At 44.5% G+C, this 23,490-nt stretch overlaps 1 protein-coding gene and 1 long non-coding RNA gene across 2 annotated transcripts; one reads left to right on the top strand and one right to left on the bottom strand.

Moving 5' to 3' along the window:
* The first annotated feature begins 81 nt into the window (after positions 1 to 81).
* pico (ras-associated and pleckstrin homology domains-containing protein pico) lies at positions 82 to 22,019 on the top strand. Its single transcript, XM_015186346.2, has 4 exons — positions 82 to 1,560; positions 15,127 to 16,291; positions 16,361 to 18,903; positions 18,968 to 22,019. Exons 1-3 carry the CDS (start codon positions 1,441 to 1,443, stop codon positions 18,820 to 18,822), a joined length of 3,747 nt encoding a protein of 1,248 aa, XP_015041832.2. The 5' UTR covers positions 82 to 1,440; the 3' UTR covers positions 18,823 to 18,903; positions 18,968 to 22,019.
* A 495-nt stretch (positions 22,020 to 22,514) lies between these two features.
* LOC117184621 (uncharacterized) lies at positions 22,515 to 22,915 on the bottom strand. The gene is made up of 2 exons (XR_004470029.1): positions 22,777 to 22,915; positions 22,515 to 22,715 (listed from the first exon to the last, which is right to left on the bottom strand). It is a non-coding gene; the product is annotated as an uncharacterized lncRNA (long non-coding RNA).
* Between the last annotated feature and the right edge of the window lie 575 nt (positions 22,916 to 23,490).

The following is a 23,490-nucleotide window of genomic DNA, read 5'->3' as shown; positions in this document are numbered from 1 at the left end:
GCAGATCTTGCGCCGGTTTGTTTCAATCGAACAGAGTGACCAGTGAAAGCTTGCATCGAAATCACTTGATGCACTGCAATGCAGCCCTGGCTTTTGTCAGGCTTTTTGTCTTAGCCAAATGCGGTCACACCCCATACACAACTGCAGTGCCGCGCGGGGCGGGGCGTTTTTCGTGAAAATTTACGCACGAAATTTTCCGTAGTTTTTCCCCCAAAAATAGTACACCATTTGTTTATTTTGTTTTGTTTTTTCTGTTCAATTGCACACACGACTGAAGAATCAAGTTAAATAGTAGAAGTAGTGTACGCGACAGCTTATATGAAAATGCAGTGCAATTGTGTTTAAGGAAATCCCGTTCGCATGGCTGGAAAGTGTTAAACAAAATTATAGCCAAACAAAATGCAGCAGCAGAAGCAGCAACAAACAGGCTGACTAACGCCGCAAAAAGAAGGAATAGAAAAGAAACCACATACTTACGCGTGGAAAAGGGAGTAGGAAAACACACAGGCGGATAAAGAGGAGTAGTACCAGGAAAACACATGCAAGAAGAGTAGCATAGCAGGAGGAAACACTCTGGGAAAACGGAGTAGTAAAAGGAACACACTTCACACATACAAATACTCGTTGGAAAAAAGAGGAGCCCAAGGAGGAAAAGCCAAGAAAGAGGCAACAAAACACAAACGCAACTTGCAATTGGAATTGATATTCGAAATTGGAGTGGGAAGTGGAAAAGGAGTGGGAAGTGCAAGTGTTGTGGGAAGTCGGAAAAGGAGTGTAGGATTGAGGAGTGGAGCGAGACGTAGGCAAAGGAGTGTGAGGGGAAGTGTATTGTGCAATTGGGCAGCATATTCAACAATAAGAGTGTGTTTGCCAGAGCGAGATAGAGCCAGAGAATTGCATGTGTGTGCGTGTGTGCATGTGTGGGTGTAGTTGTTGTCTCTCCCCAGTGCATAAACTGTGCTCGTGCTCGTGCTCCATTCGGCTTCTTCGCCCACGCACTTACCCGAAGCGAAGTGATAGAGAGAGAGAGGGAGCAAGAGGAAGGCCCAGGAAGAGCGGGTTTGAAGAAACAAGAAACTGCATCAAAAGCGAAATGCAAATCGAGCCGACCAACGGTTAACGCGACTCGAATTTGCTTAAATTACGACGAATAAGTGTAAAACAAAACGAAGAAACCTGCTTCTCCTTTTCAATTGCATTTCTTCAAAAATTTGTGTGCAATATAAAAAAAAACTCCAGCGATCGCACAAAAGGCGCACACTGAGAGACCAGAGCAGAGTAACCAGAGAGTGACACAGAGAGAGAGAGAGAGATAGAGAGCAGTGACAGCAGACAAAGAGAGCACACTCGCTCGCTTTTACAGCTGCAGTGCCCTGCTCGTAGTCCTACATATAATACCACCCGCGCTCCCGACCGACCCCACTCCCTTCTTTTGGTAATATGGATTTTGGCGGTCTGGCAGCACAACAACAACTATTACAGCAACATTTACTACAACAACAACAGTTACATCTGCAACAACAGCAACAAAATCTTGAGGAAACAACAACAATAACCAATGTAAGTATCGTATCTCTTTCTGTCTCACTTGAACACACGCTCAATGCATATGCGTGCATGAGTGTGCGTGTTATGTCTCTCTTTTCATTTCTTTTATACTTCATAAATCGCTCCCACACACACACACGCACGCACAAAAACAACAAGAAAAGCACAATGCATCGGTCTTAATGCTGTTGCTGCGCTGCCCACTACTACTGCCTGCTGTCTTTTGTGCAGTTTATTGGTTTTCTTATTAGATTTCTGTGACGCTGACGTTGGCAGCGACAGCATTTGTGTGTGTGTGGGCGGACTGTGTGGAAAAGGAGTTTTAAAAAAAGTTCGTGGGGGGAGGGGGCTGACATAGGTAATTGAAAATATTCCCAGTTTAGTGTTGTAAAAGGTACAGAGATTTTGAGGGAAAAGAAAATGAGTCAACGCTGAACAGTCCAATCAGAATGAAAGAGACGCCGATGATTAATCTCTGGGCCATCTGCGCTGGCTGGTGATGCTGCTCTGCTCTTCTTTGCTGCCAAGAACAAGAAAGTGCCGACACATTAATTGCGGTACTAACTTTTGTGTTTCCCCTCATTACTTTCACCATGCATAAATTCTTAAGAGAGGGGGCGCTAAAGGAGAAAGGCAGAAGAGAAAGAAAGAAATTAAATTGTTTATTCAAGTCCAGCAGCAAAAGCAGCAGCGCAGCAGAAACATCGCAGTTGTTGCTTCCTTCTTTGTTTCTGCCGAAGCAGCGCAGCAGCAGCAGCAGCCAGCCAGAGGTCGCTGTCGTCGTCGCTCTTCCTGCGTCTTTCTTTTCGTTTACTTTCTGGCATACCCTTACCGCACTGACACTCTTCGTTACATAAAGTACTCCAAATCGGGTCTCGTTTAATTGATTTATGCCGCTATTCGAGGAAAAGTCAAAGAGGGTTTGTATCGAAAAACGATTCACAGCAAGTATTGTAACTTTGTTTATACAAAAATTAAACATTTTAATAGCATATCGACTCAAGGAAATATATACTATATATTATAAGAGTATAAATTGTGCCTACGGCTTTCTTTTCGCATCTTTAGGGTGTTCACTATTCGCTATCGCCCACAAAAATGGATACTCTTTAGTTTTTGTTTTCTTTTGCCTTTTGCTACGTGACTGCAATAAAATTTAACTGCAATTACGTGCTGCCTGCACACACACACGCACACACACGCGCATACTTGGTTTTGAGGGATTCCTGAATTCTGAATGCGGCATGCGGCATGCAGCAATGCGCGATGCTGTTCTGTCCAACTGTAGGCTGCTGCCCTCCCAGCAGGACATGCGGCGTGTCCTTCTATGTGCGTGTCTAATTTGTTTAATTGCGCTGATTGTGCGAAAAAAAAACAGCCGAAATTCTGCAAAAATTCAAGCCACTGCCTCCTGGGCGTTTTGCCAACCTCTCTAGAGCCCTGGCCAGTCCAGTCCTGTGCAAGGCATATTAAACACAAGGTAGGGCAGTGCGAGGGATGAGCCTCTGAACAAGCTTACAACATACAAGTTGCATGATTTCGGATGGCACGCAAAAAACAGTAAATTTTTTATTGTTATAAATATTCTACACAAAGTCTTAAGCATTAAGCTAATTTGACAAAAATGTGTTAATTAATCGGAAATATACTCTGGAGTGTGTAAAGAAACATTTCCTTCCATTAAATACACCTTGGCCCTTTGTGCAGCCGCCGGACCACTGAGTAGTCTTCCCAATATTTTTTTTTTTGCAATTGCAATTAAAAAAATCAACAAAAAACAGAAAATGCTAATAAAAATGATTATGATGATACTTTTTATTTAGAGTTCAATTAAATTTTAGATACTCGTATTTATTTATTTATGTACGATTAATATGTTTATAAAAATACAATCTAAATTTTGAGTTAATAATTTGAGCTCTAGATTAAATACTTCCCAAAAATCGTAAAAAAAAAACAAAACAAAAATCCCTTCCCGCTGTTTAAATTGGAAAAGAGCTAGATCTTACAGGGAAAAGGCTGAGTTGGCATCACTGCGGCCCAACGAGCCAGCACGTTCGTTCAAAGTGAGCAGCGCTCTCGGATTTACAGTTCGAATTCGGCCGACGCGCGCACAAGACGACAGCAACAGCAGCAGCGGAGAGGCGCAGCAAACGAAAAACGGGACCGCAAAGATAAAAAAAACTGTGTAAAAAGAGCGCGCGCGGAAATTGAAATTCACAATTATTTGAGTTTATTTTTCGTTTTCGGTTTTTATTTTTTGATTTTGCGTTACGTTTTAAGCTCGTTTCGTCTTTTTTTGCTGTGTGTGCTGTTGTTGCGTCGTTTATTAAGTTCCTTGCAACAACATAACTGTTGTGTACATACATATGTACATATTGTATGTGTATATAGAAGTGAAGCATTTGTGGGGTAAATGAAGCAATAATTAAAAGTGCCTTTTGTTAATTGAGAAAAGTGGAAGAAGTGGATAAAAGGGAGCAGAGAGCAGAAGCAACAGCGGGACGTAAACGATCGAAGTGGTAAGAGGAATAACAGACACAAATACCACCGTCCAGCTGGCCCACACCATACACACGAACACCCCCCCGCCGCCCCCCCTTTGCTGGAAAGCACTGTTTTTTGACGAGAATAAAACGCAAAGCTAGTGCCGGCAGAGACAGCGGCCGAGTGGAGGAGATTTGTTTGTTTTTGCTTTTGGCAGTTAATGTTAATGCGTTTTCGGTTTTGTTTTTGCCTCGGGAGTGGTGGGGTGCTGTGCCGCATCTGCATCGACAGAAGTTTATTTGCTTTAATGTTCAATCGAAATGCGGGAGGGGAAGGAACGGAAAGTGATAAAGGGAAGAAGCGTATGGCAGGTTGTGGGGGGAATCAGCTTTTATTACTGTTTACTTGGTCTTCAGTTTCTGTGCCTTATCTTTCCCTATACCACAGACTCCTTCGTAGTACATATGCAGTAGTAGTTTTTTTTTGTTTTCCTCCATTCAGCATTTTTGTTTCCACTGTCCCCCACCCGTCTGCTGGTTTGCTGTTATTTTGGCTCTTTGCCGGCTAATACGGCGACTCGTATGTGCGTCATCATCCGGCTGCACCCACCCCCCGTCACTCACCCACCCGCATCGCTGACTCGACTAAAACTTTGTGACTCCTTTGGCCGATGATGTCGGTCGGGGTCCTTTCCTCGTCGTCCCACTGCTTTTAATTGCTTCTGCACGTTCGTCAAATATTTGCTCAACTCTTTTTAATTACATTGCCACTATACACACACACACGAATGAACAGCATACGCACATTTGTACCATTTACCCTTTCACACGCACCCACACACACACGCACACACACGAACACACGCGGAACAGTTTGTAATTGCAGATCTGTCATACTGTCTCACTCCAACACTCGCTCCGATTGCGGGCGGTGGGGGAGGGGGGACTACTGCGTTCGTTCGTGCATTTTGCACAGTGTGACTAAGAAGGAAATTCGTGGAAACGGCAGTGATTGATCTAATGGATACCGGAAATATTGTAAAGCGAGAACTAGACTTCTGTCTCTCGTGGGCAAAACAAAACAAACAAAAAATAAAAGTGAAAAGCTTGCGCTAGACACCGCACAATGGGTGATATACTGAATTCTGAAAAGTAAAAAGTTTTCAACTAGATTAGGTGCATTGGTTGGAAACACACAAAAAACCACTTGACCAAGAAGTGTACCCATGGAAATAGATTCTGTGTTGCAATTAAATATATGTACATATGTATGTATGTATATGTGTACATATATGTAGTACATCGCTTGCTCTACACATGTTTCGTTTCGTAAATCTCTGCATACGCAATCGGTGGCAATCAAAATCATTTTTGTTTTTCGCCCACTCAAGGCCATGACACGATCCACTGTGCTTTGTGTCGAGCGGCATTTTGCCGGCAGCAGAGCAGAACAGAACAGCATAGCAGAGGCAGAGCAGAATCAATGCAGCGCAGCTTCCTCCCCCGACACACACAAACACGCACGCACACATGCAGACATTTTAGCACAGCTTTGACGTCGCTGCCGGTGTGCATTATTGAAGCTGAGTTGAGTTCTTGCGGTTCTTCTTTTTTTTTGTTGTTTTTGCTTTTTTCGTTATCCAAGTTCTTGGTGTTTTTGCTATAAATTTTATGATTCTCTTATTACACGCTTTGGTGCCTTTGATTGTGCTTTGCTTTGCTTATTGCTTTTTTGTCCCTTTTTACATGTGAGCAGCACTGCTTGCTGGAAGTGGCGTAGTGCTGCTGCTGCTGCTGTTGTTGTAGCTGTAAATATTTTATTATCGCTTGTTTCCGTTTAGGAACCGAAAATGGAGGAAAAATAATGTACGACACGCACACATACGCACAGGCATACATATATACATACACTTTTACAACATGCATACGCGTGTACATATTTAAAATTCTTTTGTCGCCATATTCATTTCGAAATTATGTACTTGGGGGCCTTGTTGCTTCACACGACTCGTCGCGACGCTCCGCTCCGTTTCGCTCTGACGCCCCCTCCCCTCGCTCGCACTCCCTCGTTGCGTTTCCCTGTGCGTTCAATCGTCAACTCTCTCGTTTCGTTTCTCCCTCTCGTTGGGCCCCTTTCCCCTTGTCAATTTATGCTGCTTCTGCTTCTGCTATCTGTCTATCGGCTGAACGGTTCTTTGCTTCTCCTTCCCCTTATTCCATTATGTTGTCCGCTCTCTCGGCTCTCGGTTGACCCTGTGCATTATTTTTGAACGGAATGCTGTTGTGGGAGCGGAGGGGGGCACATATTGATACTCCTGTAATCGGTCAGTACTTGACTCTAGGATGGATGTTATGTTACTCTTCAAAGATCATGCCAGTGAGGGTATGCAGCTGTAGGGTATCTGTGATTCGGTAGCCAGGGGGTCTCTTTCTTGCCATTGGAGCTTCCTCTTTCTTGTGGGTCGTCGGGTCGCGTCTTCTCGTCTTCGTTTCAAAATTAGCGCAAAATAGTTGTATTTCGATCGTATTTTTAGTTGTGGTTTTTGTTGCCCTCTTTCTTGCCATGACTTTTCCTACCATATTCTCTCTCTCTCTCTCGCTCCTTGCGCTATCGTCCGCGGATCGTCTTGTGGCGTGTCCCCTGTGGGCGTCTGTTACAATTTGTAAATTATATTTAAACACGAGCCGCTGACGCTGCCTGCGGTTCGGATTCGGATTTGGCTTTGGATTGGCGGTCGGATCCGATCGGAGAGGAGAACGGAACGGAACGGAACGGATCAGTTTCGAGAGCAGACCAGGGTCTACTCGGATGTGGTTGAAACGGGAGAGTACCCCCTCTCTCTCTCTCTCTCTCTCTCTCTCTCTCCCTCTGTCTGGCTGTCTGTCTCTGTGTTACCAAGTGGGCGTGCAGTGACCCAATTTTGCTAATAGATTGCATTTTGCCACACACTTGCACACACACACACACACACACATAGAAAACATGGATGCACATACATACATACAAGAAAATGCATTCGGGATGAACTGTGGGCCGAGAACAGGCAACTGTCTTTTGGGTTGCACTTTAAATCAGTTTTCCCTGTTTCCAGTTTGATTTCCATTCAAACGTTCCAAGGATCCGGTACCATTTCCGTTTCCGTTTCATTTCATTACATTATTTTCACATTTCATTGCCACTGCGTTCCATTTACGCTCTGTTTCAGTTCCCATTTACACCACACACTGGAAATGATACCATGCGCGGATTTCATTCCCATTCCGTTCCCCCAGCCACTCAATATTTTTTATTTATTTTTTGCTAATTGAAGCCGCAATAAACTTTTCAACAATTTAAATGTTACACAAACACACACACACACACATCAGTTGTGGAGATATATATATATATACTGATGTATATAGACTAGATATTTAATATAATTTATAGACGGTATTTAGCAGCCACATTTTGTTGTTCCGCATTCCATTCCTAATTGATTTCGTTTATACGAAACGATCTGTTCCAGAACGGACGGGAACGGAATCTTGTGTGGGTTGTTTCCATACCCATTTTCATTTCCATTTCCATTCCAAAATGGAATTTCGCTTCCAATTAGCTGATGAATTATCGTTTCTATAATTATAGTGCAATATTGTTTATAGAACAATCGGCGAAATTAGCATTTGGCAGCTACTTTCCTATTCCCTTTCCCTTTATTTTCATTCCCAAATGTATTCCCCGCACCCCTCGCCAAAACCATATACCAACCCGAATGGAACCCCTTTTTACATTACATTTTTTTTCTTTTTCTTTTGATTGAGCGGCAATAAAAAATTTGTCAAAAGGGGGAGAACGACATGGTAGAGGGGGAGGAGGATGGGGCGGAGAAATAGTAGCGTACGGGAAGCGTGTAATCATATGTTTTGATGATTTATAATGGGAACCCAGAAGAAATGAGAAATATAACAAATGCTCGAATGGGGGACCCAACGAAGAAACCCAAAAGACTGCCTGCTGCACTGCCAGGGGCAGCAACAAGTGATTGATGTCGTCGAAACAGAAGCAGGGTTAAGCAGGGTTAAGCAGTCCCGCCGGGCCAAACGATCTCACGGCCTGCAACCCCTAAAAGACGCACACCAGAGCCAAAAAAAGGAAGAGAATGTCTCAAGTTACCAGTCCTGCACTGAGAGAAATCAATGGAGAGAAAGCTTTGGCTAGAAACCAATGTAACAATAATGGAGTGGAACGGTGGTTAGGAATAGTGGCGGAAAGTTAGGGAATGGAAATAAAGATGTGACCCTAGGTGGCATGAAACTGAATAAAAAGTAATGGAATGGATGGAATGGAACGGTGGTGAGCGGTGTGAGTGGGGGAATGGTGGAAGGCAGGCCTGCTGCCGAATGGAACGTAATGTATTTGGTTTTCTCTCAGTGTACGTACACTGCTCTTGTCGCGTAGCCTGCAGCAATGGAATAGTCAGTCAAGGGACCACGCCCATAAGGGTCACAACCACCGCTGAAGGATGGTGGGAGATTGAGAGAGGATATGCTTGAAAATGCATCTGTTCGCATGACACGACAAGAAACCGAGGAAAGGCCAGAAAGAGAGAGAGAGGGGAGACGAGACGAGGCTGTCGCTTATCTTGATCTCATAATCAGCAGAGTGGTGGAGTGTGGAGTGCAGGGGAGGGGGGGGGGGGGGGAGACGTGCGTGAGTCGGCGACAGCGACAACGTCAGAGGGGAGGACAAACCAGACAAAACAGAATCGAATGAACGTCATTAACCATTTTTAGTTCTCCCTCACCTCTCCTTCTCCGTCTCCTTCTCCTTCTCCTTCTCCATCTCTGTCTTTGTCTTCCCTGTCTCCTTCCCCTGCCGTTTCTCTCACTTTGCATTGTGTTTGAAAAACAGGCGGCGGCAGGTGCAATTTTAACCCCGAAACCCCGAAAAAAAATAAGATCTCGGATCTCCGATTTATTGTTCGAGGGGCAGCTGCTTCGGAGGACACGACACGCGTCATTTGCCGCATTGCACGCGCGCCGCCCGAGAGCGAGAGAGAGAGAGAGAGGGAGAGGGAGAGGGAGAGGGAGCGAAGTATAAAGGAGAAGGAGGATACCAGATTTCCTTTCTCGCAAGGGTTCTTAAGGGTTTCGCTCTGTCTTAAAGTACGGAACAGATGTTTTTTCTTTTAGGGGACGCATCGCTCGCGCGTGTGTGGATTTAATGAGTTTTTCTACTCCTTTCTCCGCCTTTCTGCTTCCTTGATGGATTTTCGATGAGTTTCGGTCTCGAGCAACGAAAAAGGTATTAAGGAGATGTTCAAAAAATCTTTATAAGCCTTCCCATCTGACAATCGGAGAGAAATGGCGAGACATATCCCCTCTTTACGAGTAGAATAGAATCAATAGAGTTATAAAATATAATTATTAAAAATGCACTTTAATTTAAACACAATTCAAATGTACATATTGAAAAGTCCTCACCAAAATAATAAAATAACTTTTTAATATTAAAATATTTAATTTAATTATGAAATGTATTTTTTTTTTTAAATTAGACATTGTGTATTAATTTCCTGCTGTGAAATATATATTTTTTTTAAATATAATCAAACGAGGAACCATAATTATAAGCTCAGAAGCCACCCTAATGTACTGGCGAGGCGTCTTCCGAGAACAAGATTCCAGAATACACCCCGTCGACCTGCTCAACAGGGTGTTCTAAGAGGACCTCTACCCTAGAAACCTGCACTGATAATTGAACCAAATAATATCCCCCTACAAATTCTTCGACCTTGATAGCACACATTTTTTTTTGTATTTTTTTTTATTATTTTTTGTTTAAATACAAAGCCTTTTCTAAAAAAAAATAGAATAATAATTCAAATATTTTGTTTTTTTCCACTCTTGGTGGAAAGCGATTGGTATACATTATTAAATTCAAGATACATAAATAAATAATAAATAATAAATAGTAGGTGCCGAATAGATTTCGGTTGAGTACTCCCTTCCGCTGCACTGCCCTGCACTGACCCCCCCGGACTCTTGCCTTGAACTCCGAACTTCTTTAAATGTGGTGCTTGCTGGCGTGTAGCGCCTCCTCCTCACACACCAATTAGGCTGCTTAACGAACCACAGACCGAATAAAAAAGCAAACCAGAAACCACAGAAGACCAAAACTCGACTTCTTTGAAGGCCCCCATGGAAATGGTGGATGAAACATGTGTACTTGTGGATGGCTGTATGTTATATGAATACTCATGAGCATTATAAATTCTGTATAACCAAAATTTGCAACATTTTTACGAGCATTTGGGGGGGGGGGACATTCGCAAAAGGAGCGGGACCCTCTCTATAAGGCAGGCCCTCCTCCTCGTGCGTGTGTGTGGGGATCATTAAAAGTTAAATTTAATGAATTAATTTAGTTGATTGTTCTTTTCTGTTGTTGTTGCGGTCGCTTCTCTTTTGGCGAAAAACCATTTTGTTGTCCATTCTTGTGGTGGCTTTTCTCGTGGGAGAAGGATACCCTGTAAACTCGCTATGGCCACGGGTAGAGGGTATATTGTGTGTTCATCGATTGGGCTAAATCTCAAGCCATAGAAAAATGTGTACAGAATGTTATTAGAATTCGGGATCTGCCCGAAATGTAGAATCCGTGGAGGGACTTCCCTTTTGTCTTTTTTTTTAAGATTTGTAGAGGACTACATACATTTCCTGGTTGATCGAGCCCCACGATACTGATGGCTTGCCACCATCCGAGTAGAGGGTATCTCCCCTGGTTGATCACCCACTCAGTCTTCGCCACTTTATTCCTGATTTTTGGGTATCATTCGAGTCGCAACACTCCCGCTCGAAAGCCAACTTTGTATTTTCTCATTTCCTTGTTTTTTGTGTGTTATTTTTTTTGGGCGTTGCGTTTGTTGTTTTTATTAATTGACGACGGAAGTGGCTGTAAATGTCCACAAACATGAAAATATATTCATAATGCTTTTTCGAGGGCACAGACCCAGACCAAGACCCACTCCCATTTTCCATTTCTTGCCTCCTCGCCCCCCTCCCCCCCTCTCTCCCCACACAGGTGCAAGTGATGACGTCGTTGGCGCTCACTTTTAGTTAATTGTTGGGAATATTATGATTATTATAATAAAGTAGAGTAGAGTAAAGTAAAGTAAAAGTAATTACACTTGAAGCTTTCAACCATTACCCTCATACCCCTGCCCATGCCCATGCCCATCTTCAGAGCTGTAGCCGCAGCCGTAGCCGTTTCCGTAGCCATGACTATACGGAAAATCCCGCTGGGGAATGGTACCGGAACATGCAACATTTTGTTGAGTAGGTCATGTCATGGGGAGTGTTTTTCTAATTGTTGCCTTACAACTAAATGTACATAATGCAGCAGAGCAGAGCAGAGCATAGCACAGCACAGCAACAGTTCCATTAACACAGGCACATACATGTGTACACATACACATACACATACACATGACATACATACGACGTTCACGGGTGACTGGCAATTGAAAAACATAAAGTAGAAAACTACTTAAATAATTAATAATAATAATAAAGTAATAAATAATACTAAAAATTATAAAAATAATGATATAAATTAAAAAAATTATACAAAAATATAAAAAGAAATATAAGAAAATATAAAAAAATTAAAGAATATAAAATAATATAACAAAAAAATAATAATACAAAAAATAATAATAATAGTACAAAAAATAGTAATAAAGTAATACATAATAATACAAATTAAAAAAGCAATGATAAAAATAAAAAATAATAACAAAAAAAAATTAAAAAAAAAAATAAATAATAATAAAAATAAAAAATATTATAAATAAAAATGATATAAATAATAATTATAATACAAAAAGTAATAATGTTAATAATAGAAATAATATTATTACTAATATTAACAATAATATTTATAAAAATAATAATACAACAATAATACAAATAGAAATAATAATAATAATCGTATCGTATTGTAATCAATTAATTTGGTTCATTTAATATTAGATTTCCTATTTCCCATCGCATATTATATTCCATTCATCCCAAATCGTTTAACGAATTTTTCCGTTCGCTTATGGGAAATTTATACAGCAAATCAATAAAAGTCGGGCCTTATGCTCTTTCAAAACAAGATTCGACCATGATTGGGCCAGGTCCAAAGCCAGCTACTGTGTGTGGCAGGAAGCTCCATGGCCCCGTGGCCCCATGGCCCCATAGCCGCATGGCCTTTGTCTCATTCGCTTTCAAGTGGAACTGGAACTGGAACTGGAATGAAGCCATACGAAGTGAGGCTTTAATTCCGTTTGAATTCTTTGTATAGCATGGCAGCCTTCTGGCTCTACAATTATCGTCGTTGGTCTGAGGTTATAATTGGTTTATCATGGAAATCATGTTTCTATATTGATCTAGCATTGATCTGTCCCGTTCCCCTCTCGCCCCGTTCCATGTGTGTTTTTCAAGGCGAGCCAAAGAAAACCGATACGCGGTCTGGAGATTATTGAACTGCAGCAGCAGCAGAGGGAGGAGACTTTACCTATTACACACAGACCTTGAATGATCTTGAAAAAATATACACTCGGCGAAAAAAAACCGTATGCCAATCGATAGTAAAAAAAGGAAAAATTGTTTTTATTTAAATATGAAAATATGTGATATGCGCTTATTTCGTAACTAGAAAAAATATATTTTTATTATATTTCCTAAAAGTTAAATATATTTTATTTATTTTAAAAATTAAAGAACCTTTTTTTTTGTAACCAAAAATGAATTCTATTAATTTGAGACCAATTATTATTTTTAAATTTAAATTTAGTTTTTAATATGCCATTTTAAAAAACCATTTTTTTTTTTAATCCAAAAATGAATTCTATTAATTTGACACCACTCTTATTTTTCCATTTTAATTTAATTTTTAATATGCTATTTTTCTCCGAGTGCACTAATAGTTTTTCTTTGCTTTGCCTTTTGGTTGATGTTGTCGTTGTTGTTGAAAGTGCATCTGCATCTGCATCTCTCTTTCTCCTCTCTGTTTGTGTTGGCATTTTGTTGCAAGAAGGAGCCGCCGCGTGGCGACCCACAGAGTGGACACACGATGTGTGTGTCTCTCTCTGTAGCGCTGGACCTATGCAAATATTTACAACAAATGAATATTGAATGCTGTGCGCGTTTCTGGGGGGTCTGCGACTCTCTCTTCCTCTCTCTCTCTCAATTAGAATTTTTTTATTTGTAGATGCAACTGTCATTGAACTTTGGGCGAGAGAGCAGAGAGAGAGATCTCTGCTCAGACACGCACCATCCCCAAAATCTGCCCCTGCCCCTGCCCTTCATTCGGATTGTGATGATGGGTCCGTATTTTGAGTGTCTTTTATTTTGTCTGTCTGTCTGTCTGTCACTCAAGTGCCAATTACCCCCCAAAAACAACAACAACAATAAAAAAACCAAAGCAATAATAAACCCCAATAATAAAAACCTTTTTCACAGCCCACCCCCCCTGCCCACCAATCCAATGAGTCATTCAACGGAGCGTTGAAAAGCCCATTAGAGACCGGGGAGACTGGCAACCAGTTACCAGTTGGCCATCAGTCGTTGCAGATGCTCTCATATTTACTCCGTTTGCATCGTAAATCGTTCAACTATAGCCACAGAAAGGCTTTGCATGGTCTTTGCTTTCGGGAAGGTAATCCCATCGATTAGAAGAGTGTCTTTGATGGATTCAAGTGCTGGAAGGCAGGCAGATGGAAAGGATAATCGAAGAGTGACAGTGAATGTCAAAAACAACATGCATTGCGTGTGCCTGACGCCGCTGCACAGTGCTGCCAATGCTCTCAAAGGAGGGGGAGCTCCTCTGGAGATCACTCCAGCCTTGGATGATGTGTGTCTCTAATGTATATGGAAAATAGAGTGCCACAGTATCTACCGTCTGTCGGGTGGCCGCGACTTGCAATACTTTTTATCGGTTTTTTTGTGGGGTACCTCGTACCGTTAGGGTTTTTTCTTTTTTACTTAAACCGCGATGATGCATGGCGTTTTCTTCTTGTCACAGTTTATTGATGGGTTTTCCTCTCTCTATTCTGCCTATCCTCCACTCTTTGTTTCTCTGCTGTTTCTGGCCGATTGCCAGAGTCTCTTCGTCTCTGTGCCCCTCCCTTCAGTCTGTTAGCGACTTCTTTGTCGCTTTAGTACGTGACTTGTGCCTTGGAAAATTACTTAACACTTGCTACTGCTGCAGGGCTCCCCGAGAGCCGCCCCAAAGCCGATAAAAAAAATACATATATATATATAAGCTGTCGCAACTATCAGCAATGCCGATGCGGGGCTTATTATGGCATGGGGATCGGCTTTTGATTGTCGCCACAACAGCATTGGCCATTTTTTGCTGCTGCCAAACGGAAATGTGTAACGTGTTTTGGATTCCAGCTGATGGAGCTTGCGGGGGGAGAGGGGGGAGGGGAGGGGGTCGCGCACAGCTGCAACAGCAATTGGCGGCAATCGGTAATCGGTAATCGCGTGCGGCCTGGCACAGCGGACGCACATCTGTGGCACGTACCACACACACACACACACACACAGACACACACGAAAACCAGAAGGCAGCAAAAATGAGCGAATGTGATTACATTTTTGCACTTTGGACACTCCCGGGGATACCCTGGAAATCATACATAATCATCAATGAAACGGAGAGGCATTTATGCTCCGCCAGAGGATGCACACATTGCACGACGAAAGTTGTGTGTGGAAGAGAGAGAGCGAGAGCGGCTTTAATTGTAATCCCATCTGATTCAGATTCGGCGCTCATTCTCTATGATTCTGCGGCTTTAGCTTACCCAGATCTTCGTCCTTTGTGGGGGGCTAAGGGGCTTGGGGCACAAAACTTGAGTCAGTGCGGTATCACAGGTGAAGTGGTGCGGGAGTGCAGTGGAAAGTAGAGATCTCTGTCACTCTCCAGCTCCCATTGCTACCCCGCTTATCCCATCTCCAATCTCGCACCGGAAGTACCTCTATCCCGCTCAGACACCCTTGAGCATGCACCCTCGCCTGTCTCGATTCCATTTATTGATCCATCGTTTCCTTTTTGCATTTGCAGATAAACCTCAGGGGAATCTTGGTTGGCGGCAGTGCCGGCGGCGGAGGAGGAGCGACGACAAGCACGGGCTGTGCTGGTGGCGGGGATTGTGGAGTTGGTGGTGTAGTTGTAGGCGGCGCTGGTGCTGGCACTGGCGGCGTCAAACTGCGAAAGAACAGCGACCGTCCCCTAACGAAGACGACGACGACGACGACGACGACGGCGGAGGAGGAGGCTGCCACCAGGCAACAGTCGCAGTCGCACACGTACCGCATCTCCATGGCCAACCTGGAGGACACACAGGAGTCCGAACTGGATCAGATCTTGGGGGAGCTGAGCCTGCTGGAGGCGCAGATAAGCTATGGCGAGGCATCGTTTCTGCCTGGCGCTGGATCAGCATCGGGAACGGGAACGGGAACAGGAGCATCGATTGCAGGACATGCTCCTGGAGGAGGAGGAGGGGGAGGAGTAGCCGCCGCCACCACAGTGATGATGCCGCCCTCGATTATGTCCTCGGCTGCCTCATCGCGCTCCCATTCGCGCACAAACAGCAGCATCTCTGCGGATGTGAGCACCTGCTCGTCTTCGGGCATATCCGAGGGTGGTGCGGGGCCATTGGGTGGATCTACTGGATCGGGCGGATCCATCGCCTCCTCGGTGATGGCTGGCGGCATGATGATGATGCCTCATCAGCCGCCCACAAACATAACCATGGGCATCACGCTGGGCGTGGTCACGCACCGAGAGCCACGCACCGAATCGCCGGACAATGATTCGGCCTTCAGCGACACCGTTTCGCTGCTGTCCAGCGAGTCGTCGGCCTCGTCCAACACCTCCATGCAGCAGCAACAGTTGCAACAGCAGCAGCAACAGCAGCAGCAGCAGCAACAGCAGCAGCAGCAACAACAGTTGCAACAGCAGCAGCTCGTGGCCCAGAAGCGGCAGGGAGGCGGCGGCAACAGCAGCTCAAAGGCGGCCAAAATCCAGCTGGCGCTGCACAAACTGGAGAGCGCCTCCATACGACGGCTCTTTGTGAAGGCCTTCACGGTGGACGGGGCCTCCAAGTCGCTGCTGGTGGACGAGCGGATGGTCTGCGGTCATGTCACACGGCTCCTGGCCGACAAGAACCACGTTCAGATGCAGCCAAATTGGTCGCTGGTCGAGCACCTGGGAGACTTGCAAATGGGTAAGTGAATCTCCAATGAGATGTCATCCATCTTCTGGTCCCCACTAATCCTCACTTCCTCCTCCCCAGAACGCCTTTTCGAGGATCACGAGCTGCTGGTGGACAATCTGATGGCCTGGAACTCAGACGCCGGCAATCGTGTGCTCTTCCAGCAGCGCCAGGACAAGGTGGCTCTATTCTCGCGGCCCGAAGTGTATCTGCCGGGGCCACAGATGGCGCCCGGTTGCCAGCACGACGACCAGACACGGCACATGCTGCTCGACGAGTTCTTTGAGACGCATGCCGCCCAGCTGCAGCTGGACGGGCCGCTCTACATGAAGGCGGACCCCAAGAAGGGCTGGAAGCGGTATCATTTCGTGCTGCGCTCCTCGGGCCTCTACTATTTCCCGAAGGAGAAGACCAAGAACACCAGAGACCTCGCCTGTCTCACCCTCTTCAGCGGCCACAATGTGTACACGGGTCTGGGGTGGCGCAAGAAATGGAAGTCCCCGACGGACTACACCTTTGGCTTCAAGTCCGCCGTCGACTCGTCGCTGGGCAAGTCCTGTCGCTCGCTGAAAATGCTCTGCGCCGAGGATCTGCAGACGCTGGACCGCTGGCTGACGGCCATCAGGATCTGTAAATATGGCAAGCAGCTGTGGCACAATCACAAGCTCCTCATCGAGGACCTCTGCATGGGGGACGGCGTCTCGCAGTCGAGCTTCGCCTCGGCCTCGATGCGCAGCAGCGAGTCCATATCGAGCATCTCCTCGGCGGTGCCCTCGCAATGCGGCAGCGTCTCCTCGGCGATCAGCAGCATGTCCATGTCGAACTCCTCGAACAGCGGCCGCACCTCGCGCGCCTCCAGCTCCAGCTCGAGCGGTTGCCTGTCGGACGACAACAATGGCTTCGATTCGGAGTTTACGACCGGCACCATCAAGCGGAAGCCCTCGATGAAGCCCAATCTGCCGCTCACCACGATGACGCGCCAGCTGAAGGAGGTCGGAGAGATCACCATCTGCGAGAGCGGCGGCGGTGGGTGTGCCGGTGAGGCCAGCTCTCCGGAGCGCAGTGGCACCCTGACGCGACGCCACAGTCGTCGGAAGTCGCAGGAGAGCAACGGAAGCGGCACCCTCAAGCGACGGCCCGTTGTAGTCCCATCATCGGTGACTGTCAAGCAGCAGCAGCAGCAGGAGCAGGGCAGTGCCTCGTCGACATCGTCGAGCAGCAACTCAACGCCGACGCCAACGCCCAGCATTTGCGCTGCCAAGGCGCTGCCACTGCCGCTGCCGCTGCCGCCACCAACCACATTGAATCTCGGCGATGCCTCATCCAGCGATGCCTCACTGATGTGTTCCTCCACTCTATCGCTCGATTCGCTGCCACCGCCACCGCCGCCGTTGTCGGCGCACGGTCTGGACGGTGCCGACGACCAGGACGTGTACGGATCGCAGTTGTCGTTGGCCTCGTTGCCGCCACCGCCGCCGCCCGAGGATGTGATGGTGATGCATGCCATGGCCTATGCATCCGCCGGACCAGCGCCGCCACAGGGGCAGGTGTCTAGCCCTACCACGCCCACGCCCACGTCCACGCAGCAGGGAATGATGATGCCCACGATGGGTATGGGAATGGGAATCATGCCCAACAGCAACGGATCCCTGCCGCCGGCAGTGCCGGCCAAGCCGATCAAACCGGCGGTGAAGCAGGCCTCCCTGAAGGCAGCGCCACCGTACAAGGCGCCGCCCGACTACGTGGGACCGCAGAGCGGCATCGGTGTAGGACCTCCGCCTGCACTGCCGCCACCCGCGCCCCAGAAGAAGGTCTCCTTTGCCGACTCGCCGGTGCTGCTGCGGCGAAAGATGTGCTCCCCAGAGCCGGTGCTGCCGCAGCGATCGCCCAGCACCACGCTCAGTACGGGATCCGGATCTGGATCGGGGTCGGCGTACCAGCAGTACGCGCCCGGACCGATGCTGCCGCCGCGCACAGATCTGGCGCGTCTCTCGGCCCAGAGCAATGGCAGCGGCAGCTGCTGCGAAGTGACATCGCCCAAGCGGCTGCAGGAGTCCTCCTCGAATCCGCCGCGTGACTTTCTCAAGGATCTGCAGCGGGTGATGCGCAAAAAGTGGCAGGTGGCGCAAAAGTGCAAGCTAGAGCCGGCCACAACGCCGCACGAGGTGCTGGGCTTCAGGGACTTCAGCAACGAGGACCTGCTGGCCGCCCACAATCTCAATTCGGGGGCCAACTCCTCGCACTATTATCGCGAGACGGCGAATGTCAGCCACTGGGTGCGGGAGCACTACGAGTACGCGCACAATGCCCTCTACGAGAACGTGCACGCCCAGACGAACGGATCGGGATCGGGCGTTGGGGGGCCATCGAATCTAGGTCCAGGTGGAATGGCCACAGACGGTGCTGCAGCTGTTGCGGCTGCTGGCGGCATGCCAGCGCCAGTGGTGGCACCGCCAGGGATGGGTGTGCCACCCAAGAAGCGTCCGCCGCCGCCGCCACCCAAGCGGAGCGACAAAACGCACCTGACGACCAATCGAGTGTAGGAGTGTGGTGCGATCCTGCCATCCAGCAGGCGCCGTTGCTGCTGCAGGATGCAGTAGGATGGGAGCAGAGTAGAGTAGAGAGTGAGTACCCTTTGAGACCATTCGAAAACTGAAACTAATCTCTTCCTTCGCTTCCCCTTCCCAGCACACACTTGGGATGGCCCGGATCGGATCGGAAACACCTTTTTCTTTGTTGTACTTGAAACCAGAAGAGAGAATCAAATGCGAATACAAATACAAATTCCTATTTAAGTCTTAGGCGGAAACAATGGAATGTGTCCCTAGAAACGATCCACACACACACACACACACACACACTAACTATAGATACTATATATGTATATCCTGCGAGTATATGGCGTATATGTATCTGCTAATTCTCTTACACAAGTATTATGTATATCGAAAGGGAGCGAAACGCAGGATCTTAATTCTTAAATCTTAAATCACTCGAATGCGCCGATTCATTTTAGGAAATATACATATATTTTTAAGCTAAATTTTAGATTGTAAAAAAAGCGATAAAGGTGTAATATGTATTTTTTTTTTGTGTAAACAATAGTGCATTATCTTAAAAAAAAAGAAACGAGAATCGATGTAGATCTAATTAGCGTCTGAGATAAGTGTAAAATGTTTTTATATGCTATTATGCCTGTTTAAGATTTTTTATTTATTATTTTATTATTTTTTTTATAGTTTTTTTTTTTTTTTAATTTTATATTTGCAAGCGCATCAAATGCGTGGCTCAGGCCGAAGAAAATGGGAAATCGAACCGTATAAACCGGAAGCCCTACAATACAATGCGTATTATATGACTATATAGATCTATATATATTTAATGTAAATTTGTTTGAACTCAAAATTCCCCCAAAAACAACTGTACGCGTTTCCCCTAAAGAATCGAGTAACTATAACTATAGTATAGTATTTCCTTTGGCCCTTTAGAGTCTATAGAATCCAAAAATCATTATCAAAAATGGAAATTCATGATGTTAGTGAATTTCCTCATGACAGTTGACCTTTAAACGCAGAAATCGTCATTCAATGAGTGATTATTTCTATGAATCCCTTTAGAATCCATAGTCCTATATGGATTGTACTTATTTTGACTCAAATCATCAGATCAGAGAGAAACCCTCTCGAATGGAGGATATATATATGAAATATATAGTATATTGCGCATTGGTATGGGTAAATCCAACTAGTTTTTAATGAAAACGCATCGCATTGAGCGTCGTCTATATAGAGTTATTTCTGTACACAAATCAAATATTGTATTTCATCTAGTACTTGTAATTGTAATTGTAATAATATAATGTATTAATTAATTAATTGATTATTGTTTTCCTAGAATATTCTGATTTTTAAACATTTTGTAAGGCGCGTTCCTAATGGTTCAATATCATATGCATATGCATATGTATATATATATATATATGTGTATGTGTATATGTATTTTATATATGTATGTGTGTGTTGTATTTGTTCATATAACATTTAAGGGGGTGGGGGGGGGAGATAGATATATGTATAGGGTTTTTTTTATGTTATCCCCGAAGTGCAGAAATCAAAAGAAATCAAACAAAAGAATCCCCAGCAGAGATCCAATCAACAGTAATCAAAACTCGCCAATCGATTATCGATAGCTGTAGTCAATTGCCACCTATCGATCTCCTATCGATTGTAGCCGCCCGATAATGTTTTTCAGTGTTGTTTTTTTTTTATAGTAACTTGATTGCCATTTTTTGTGTTTTGTTTTGTCGGCGAAAGCCATCTATAAAGATATGTATTGTGTGTACAATGGAAATCGGCTTAAGCATAAGTACAGTGCGGCACACAGCTATAAAGATCAGTGCCCCCTACCACACACACACGCGGCTCTTGGGTTCCGTTCCGATAACGATTAACGATTAACGAAAGCATTAGCCTAGACGATGATTAAGAGTTTGCATTTGACTTTCCTATCCTATGCAGAACTAAATGGTATTATGCATATAGAGCTCTACGGATTACTACGATATATACCTACCTATACTTAAAACTAAAGGAAATGCCAATTTTTTAAGCTTGATATTTATACGAACATACGAATATATGAAGATATTTTTTAGAAACTATACGCCATATGTATATATACAAAATATGCATATATATATATATATGTGGTGGGAACACAAGGATGTGCCATAGGCGCCGTCGTCGTGAATGTTTTTTGCTAAATAAATGTACTAAAAACCGAAATTAGAGCGTAAGAAACAGAAATCAAAGCTAAAAGAATATTTATAAATATATATGATAGGGGTACTAGATATATATATATATATATATATATAGCGATTAAAGGCAAAGGAATGTGGAATCTAGAAACCTACACGAAAAAAAAGCTTCAACTAAAAGCATTTTAACATGCATTTTCATTTGCCATTTTGTTTTGTACTTTACTTGTTTTCCCTTTACCCTTTTGCCTTTTGCCTTTGTTTTGTGCTTAAATAAAAATCAATTTTAATGTTTAACGAAAAGAACGGAAGGGAATTTAGGTAAATAAGACGTGTGGGAAGGCAGAAGGCAGAGTACAGAGAGCAGAATCCTAACTAAAATATCTACTAAGAAAATCAAACAAAACTCAAACTGCAAGCAAACAAAAACAACAACACACTCGACTACAACACACACAGAAAAACAAACAACTCATAAATACGATTATTGTAACGCCGCAAAAAAAAACCAAAACAAAAAACATTCAAACATCATTCATATATTGTATGCATTAACTACAAATTTACAACAACAAAATAACTACCATTCAAGCAAACAAAATAATAATTAACAAAAATACTGAATGTAAAACAAAAACAAAAACAAACAAAAGAGAAGGAAATGAAAAGCCCAAGAAATTCTTTGCAGGTCTATTATATAGTGAACAATGTTGCCATTTGATACGATTTTTTCCCCACAAAAAAAACCACACACACATTTGATATATATATATATATTACAATATATACCTTATATTCCGAAATCGAAAGGGAATTTTTTGTAATTTTGATAGAAACATTCAAAACATATAAAAAAAAGTAAAAGTAAAACAAACAAAAAGAAAAAGATAAGAACCGTGCGAGGGGAAATCGAGTGTTACGAGAACTATAAGAAATAAATGCGAGAAATGCCTAAGAAAAATCGAAACAAAAAATCAAAGTTTATTCTATATTCTATATCCTATATATGTACAAACACAAATGTATGGTAAGAATTGTAGATGGGTCCAAAGTTCAATTGAGTTCTGGATATGGTTGTAATGGGGCGCTGATTGACGATCAAATCAATCCTGTAAACACACTGACTTTAGTCCTACCTATGATGTATGAAGACCAGGGAGCCACAGATCTCAGAAAAGGAATGTCTGGGGGCTAAGAACATCCGAAGACCTCAGTGGAAGTGGGAGAACCAGAGTTTGCAGGCGGCTGACCATAAGGGCTCTCACGGACAGGAGTCAGCAAGGGGCACTGTGCCATCGGGCTGCGCCTGCGCCACACCATGGACTTCTGTGGCTGTCCTGCACTTCTGGGAAGGGGCCTATCCATCCATCCATTTCGAGTAGGCTCTCTTCGCGTGGTCTAGCTGAATCAATTCCCCAAAAATTATTTAACAAGTCAGAGCTCATTTATAGAACAAAAAAACAGTCTTTGGTGATATACATTTTAAGTGTTGCTTTGGAGGTCCTTTGGTCTACGTTAAGCAACGTCTCAAAAGATGGAAAAATTGATGGAAAATAACGACCCTTCTGATGCCACCTTGATGGAAAAATTCGTCTTTGTAGCTGGTGGCATCATTGCTGTGTGGGCATCATCGAATGTGGCACTTGAAGCAGAGGCCACGGTTGGTGGATCTGCAGCCTGGTTTGTAAAAGGATGTTTGTAATTGCGATTCGTTGCAATAGAGTTCTTGCATGCTTACCGGGTGAAACAGCATTTTAATAATTCCATTGAATAAATTGAACATTTTATTGTGCTTGTTTTTTGCTTACTGAAGTGAGCGTTTGGGTTATGATATAAGGATCGGCGGTACATTGGTTTCAAGGGCTACTTAGTCTTAGATGATACATCTGTCAGATACACGGAACTCGTAGGCGAAAGTGATCCAGTGATCCATCCAAAATTTGCACCGATTTGCATCAAAAGTGATGGATTCTGTAAAATTGAAATCAAATTGAAGCTCCAGACATCGGGTTGTCCAGAATATCTTTCAAGATATGGAAGGGTAATGGGAAGGATCAAACCCTTTCCAAGTCCATATGTGGCATGGCATGGGATCTAATGAAGCGAAATGGCGAGGCGATAATGAGAGGTCTACGCACCTTTGCCTGGGGCAAGGAAGACTTCCTGTTGCCCTTTGCCTCGACGTCTCCCCCTCTACCACTCCCACTCCCGCACCCACTCCATCAATTTGGCAACCAGACAGACCCGTAAATCATATTACTGCGGCATCGTCTTGTGGACCTTACGCCAATTGAACTTTTGCACGCCTGCAGTTCCCACAAGGAGGGGGGGTATCTGCATATGTGTGTGTGTGTGTGTGTGTGTGTGTGTGTGGCAACCCTTACGGCCCGCAAGTGTTGCCCCATGCCCGCACCACGGCCAGCTATAATATTTATTTGCCTATGTACACGCA

This window comes from Drosophila pseudoobscura, chromosome X (genome assembly GCF_009870125.1).
Source record: "Drosophila pseudoobscura strain MV-25-SWS-2005 chromosome X, UCI_Dpse_MV25, whole genome shotgun sequence".
Classification (NCBI taxonomy): Eukaryota; Metazoa; Arthropoda; class Insecta; order Diptera; family Drosophilidae; genus Drosophila; species Drosophila pseudoobscura.
The sequence above is the reverse complement of the archived record's forward strand: the minus strand, read 5'-3'. Positions and strand labels throughout refer to the sequence as shown.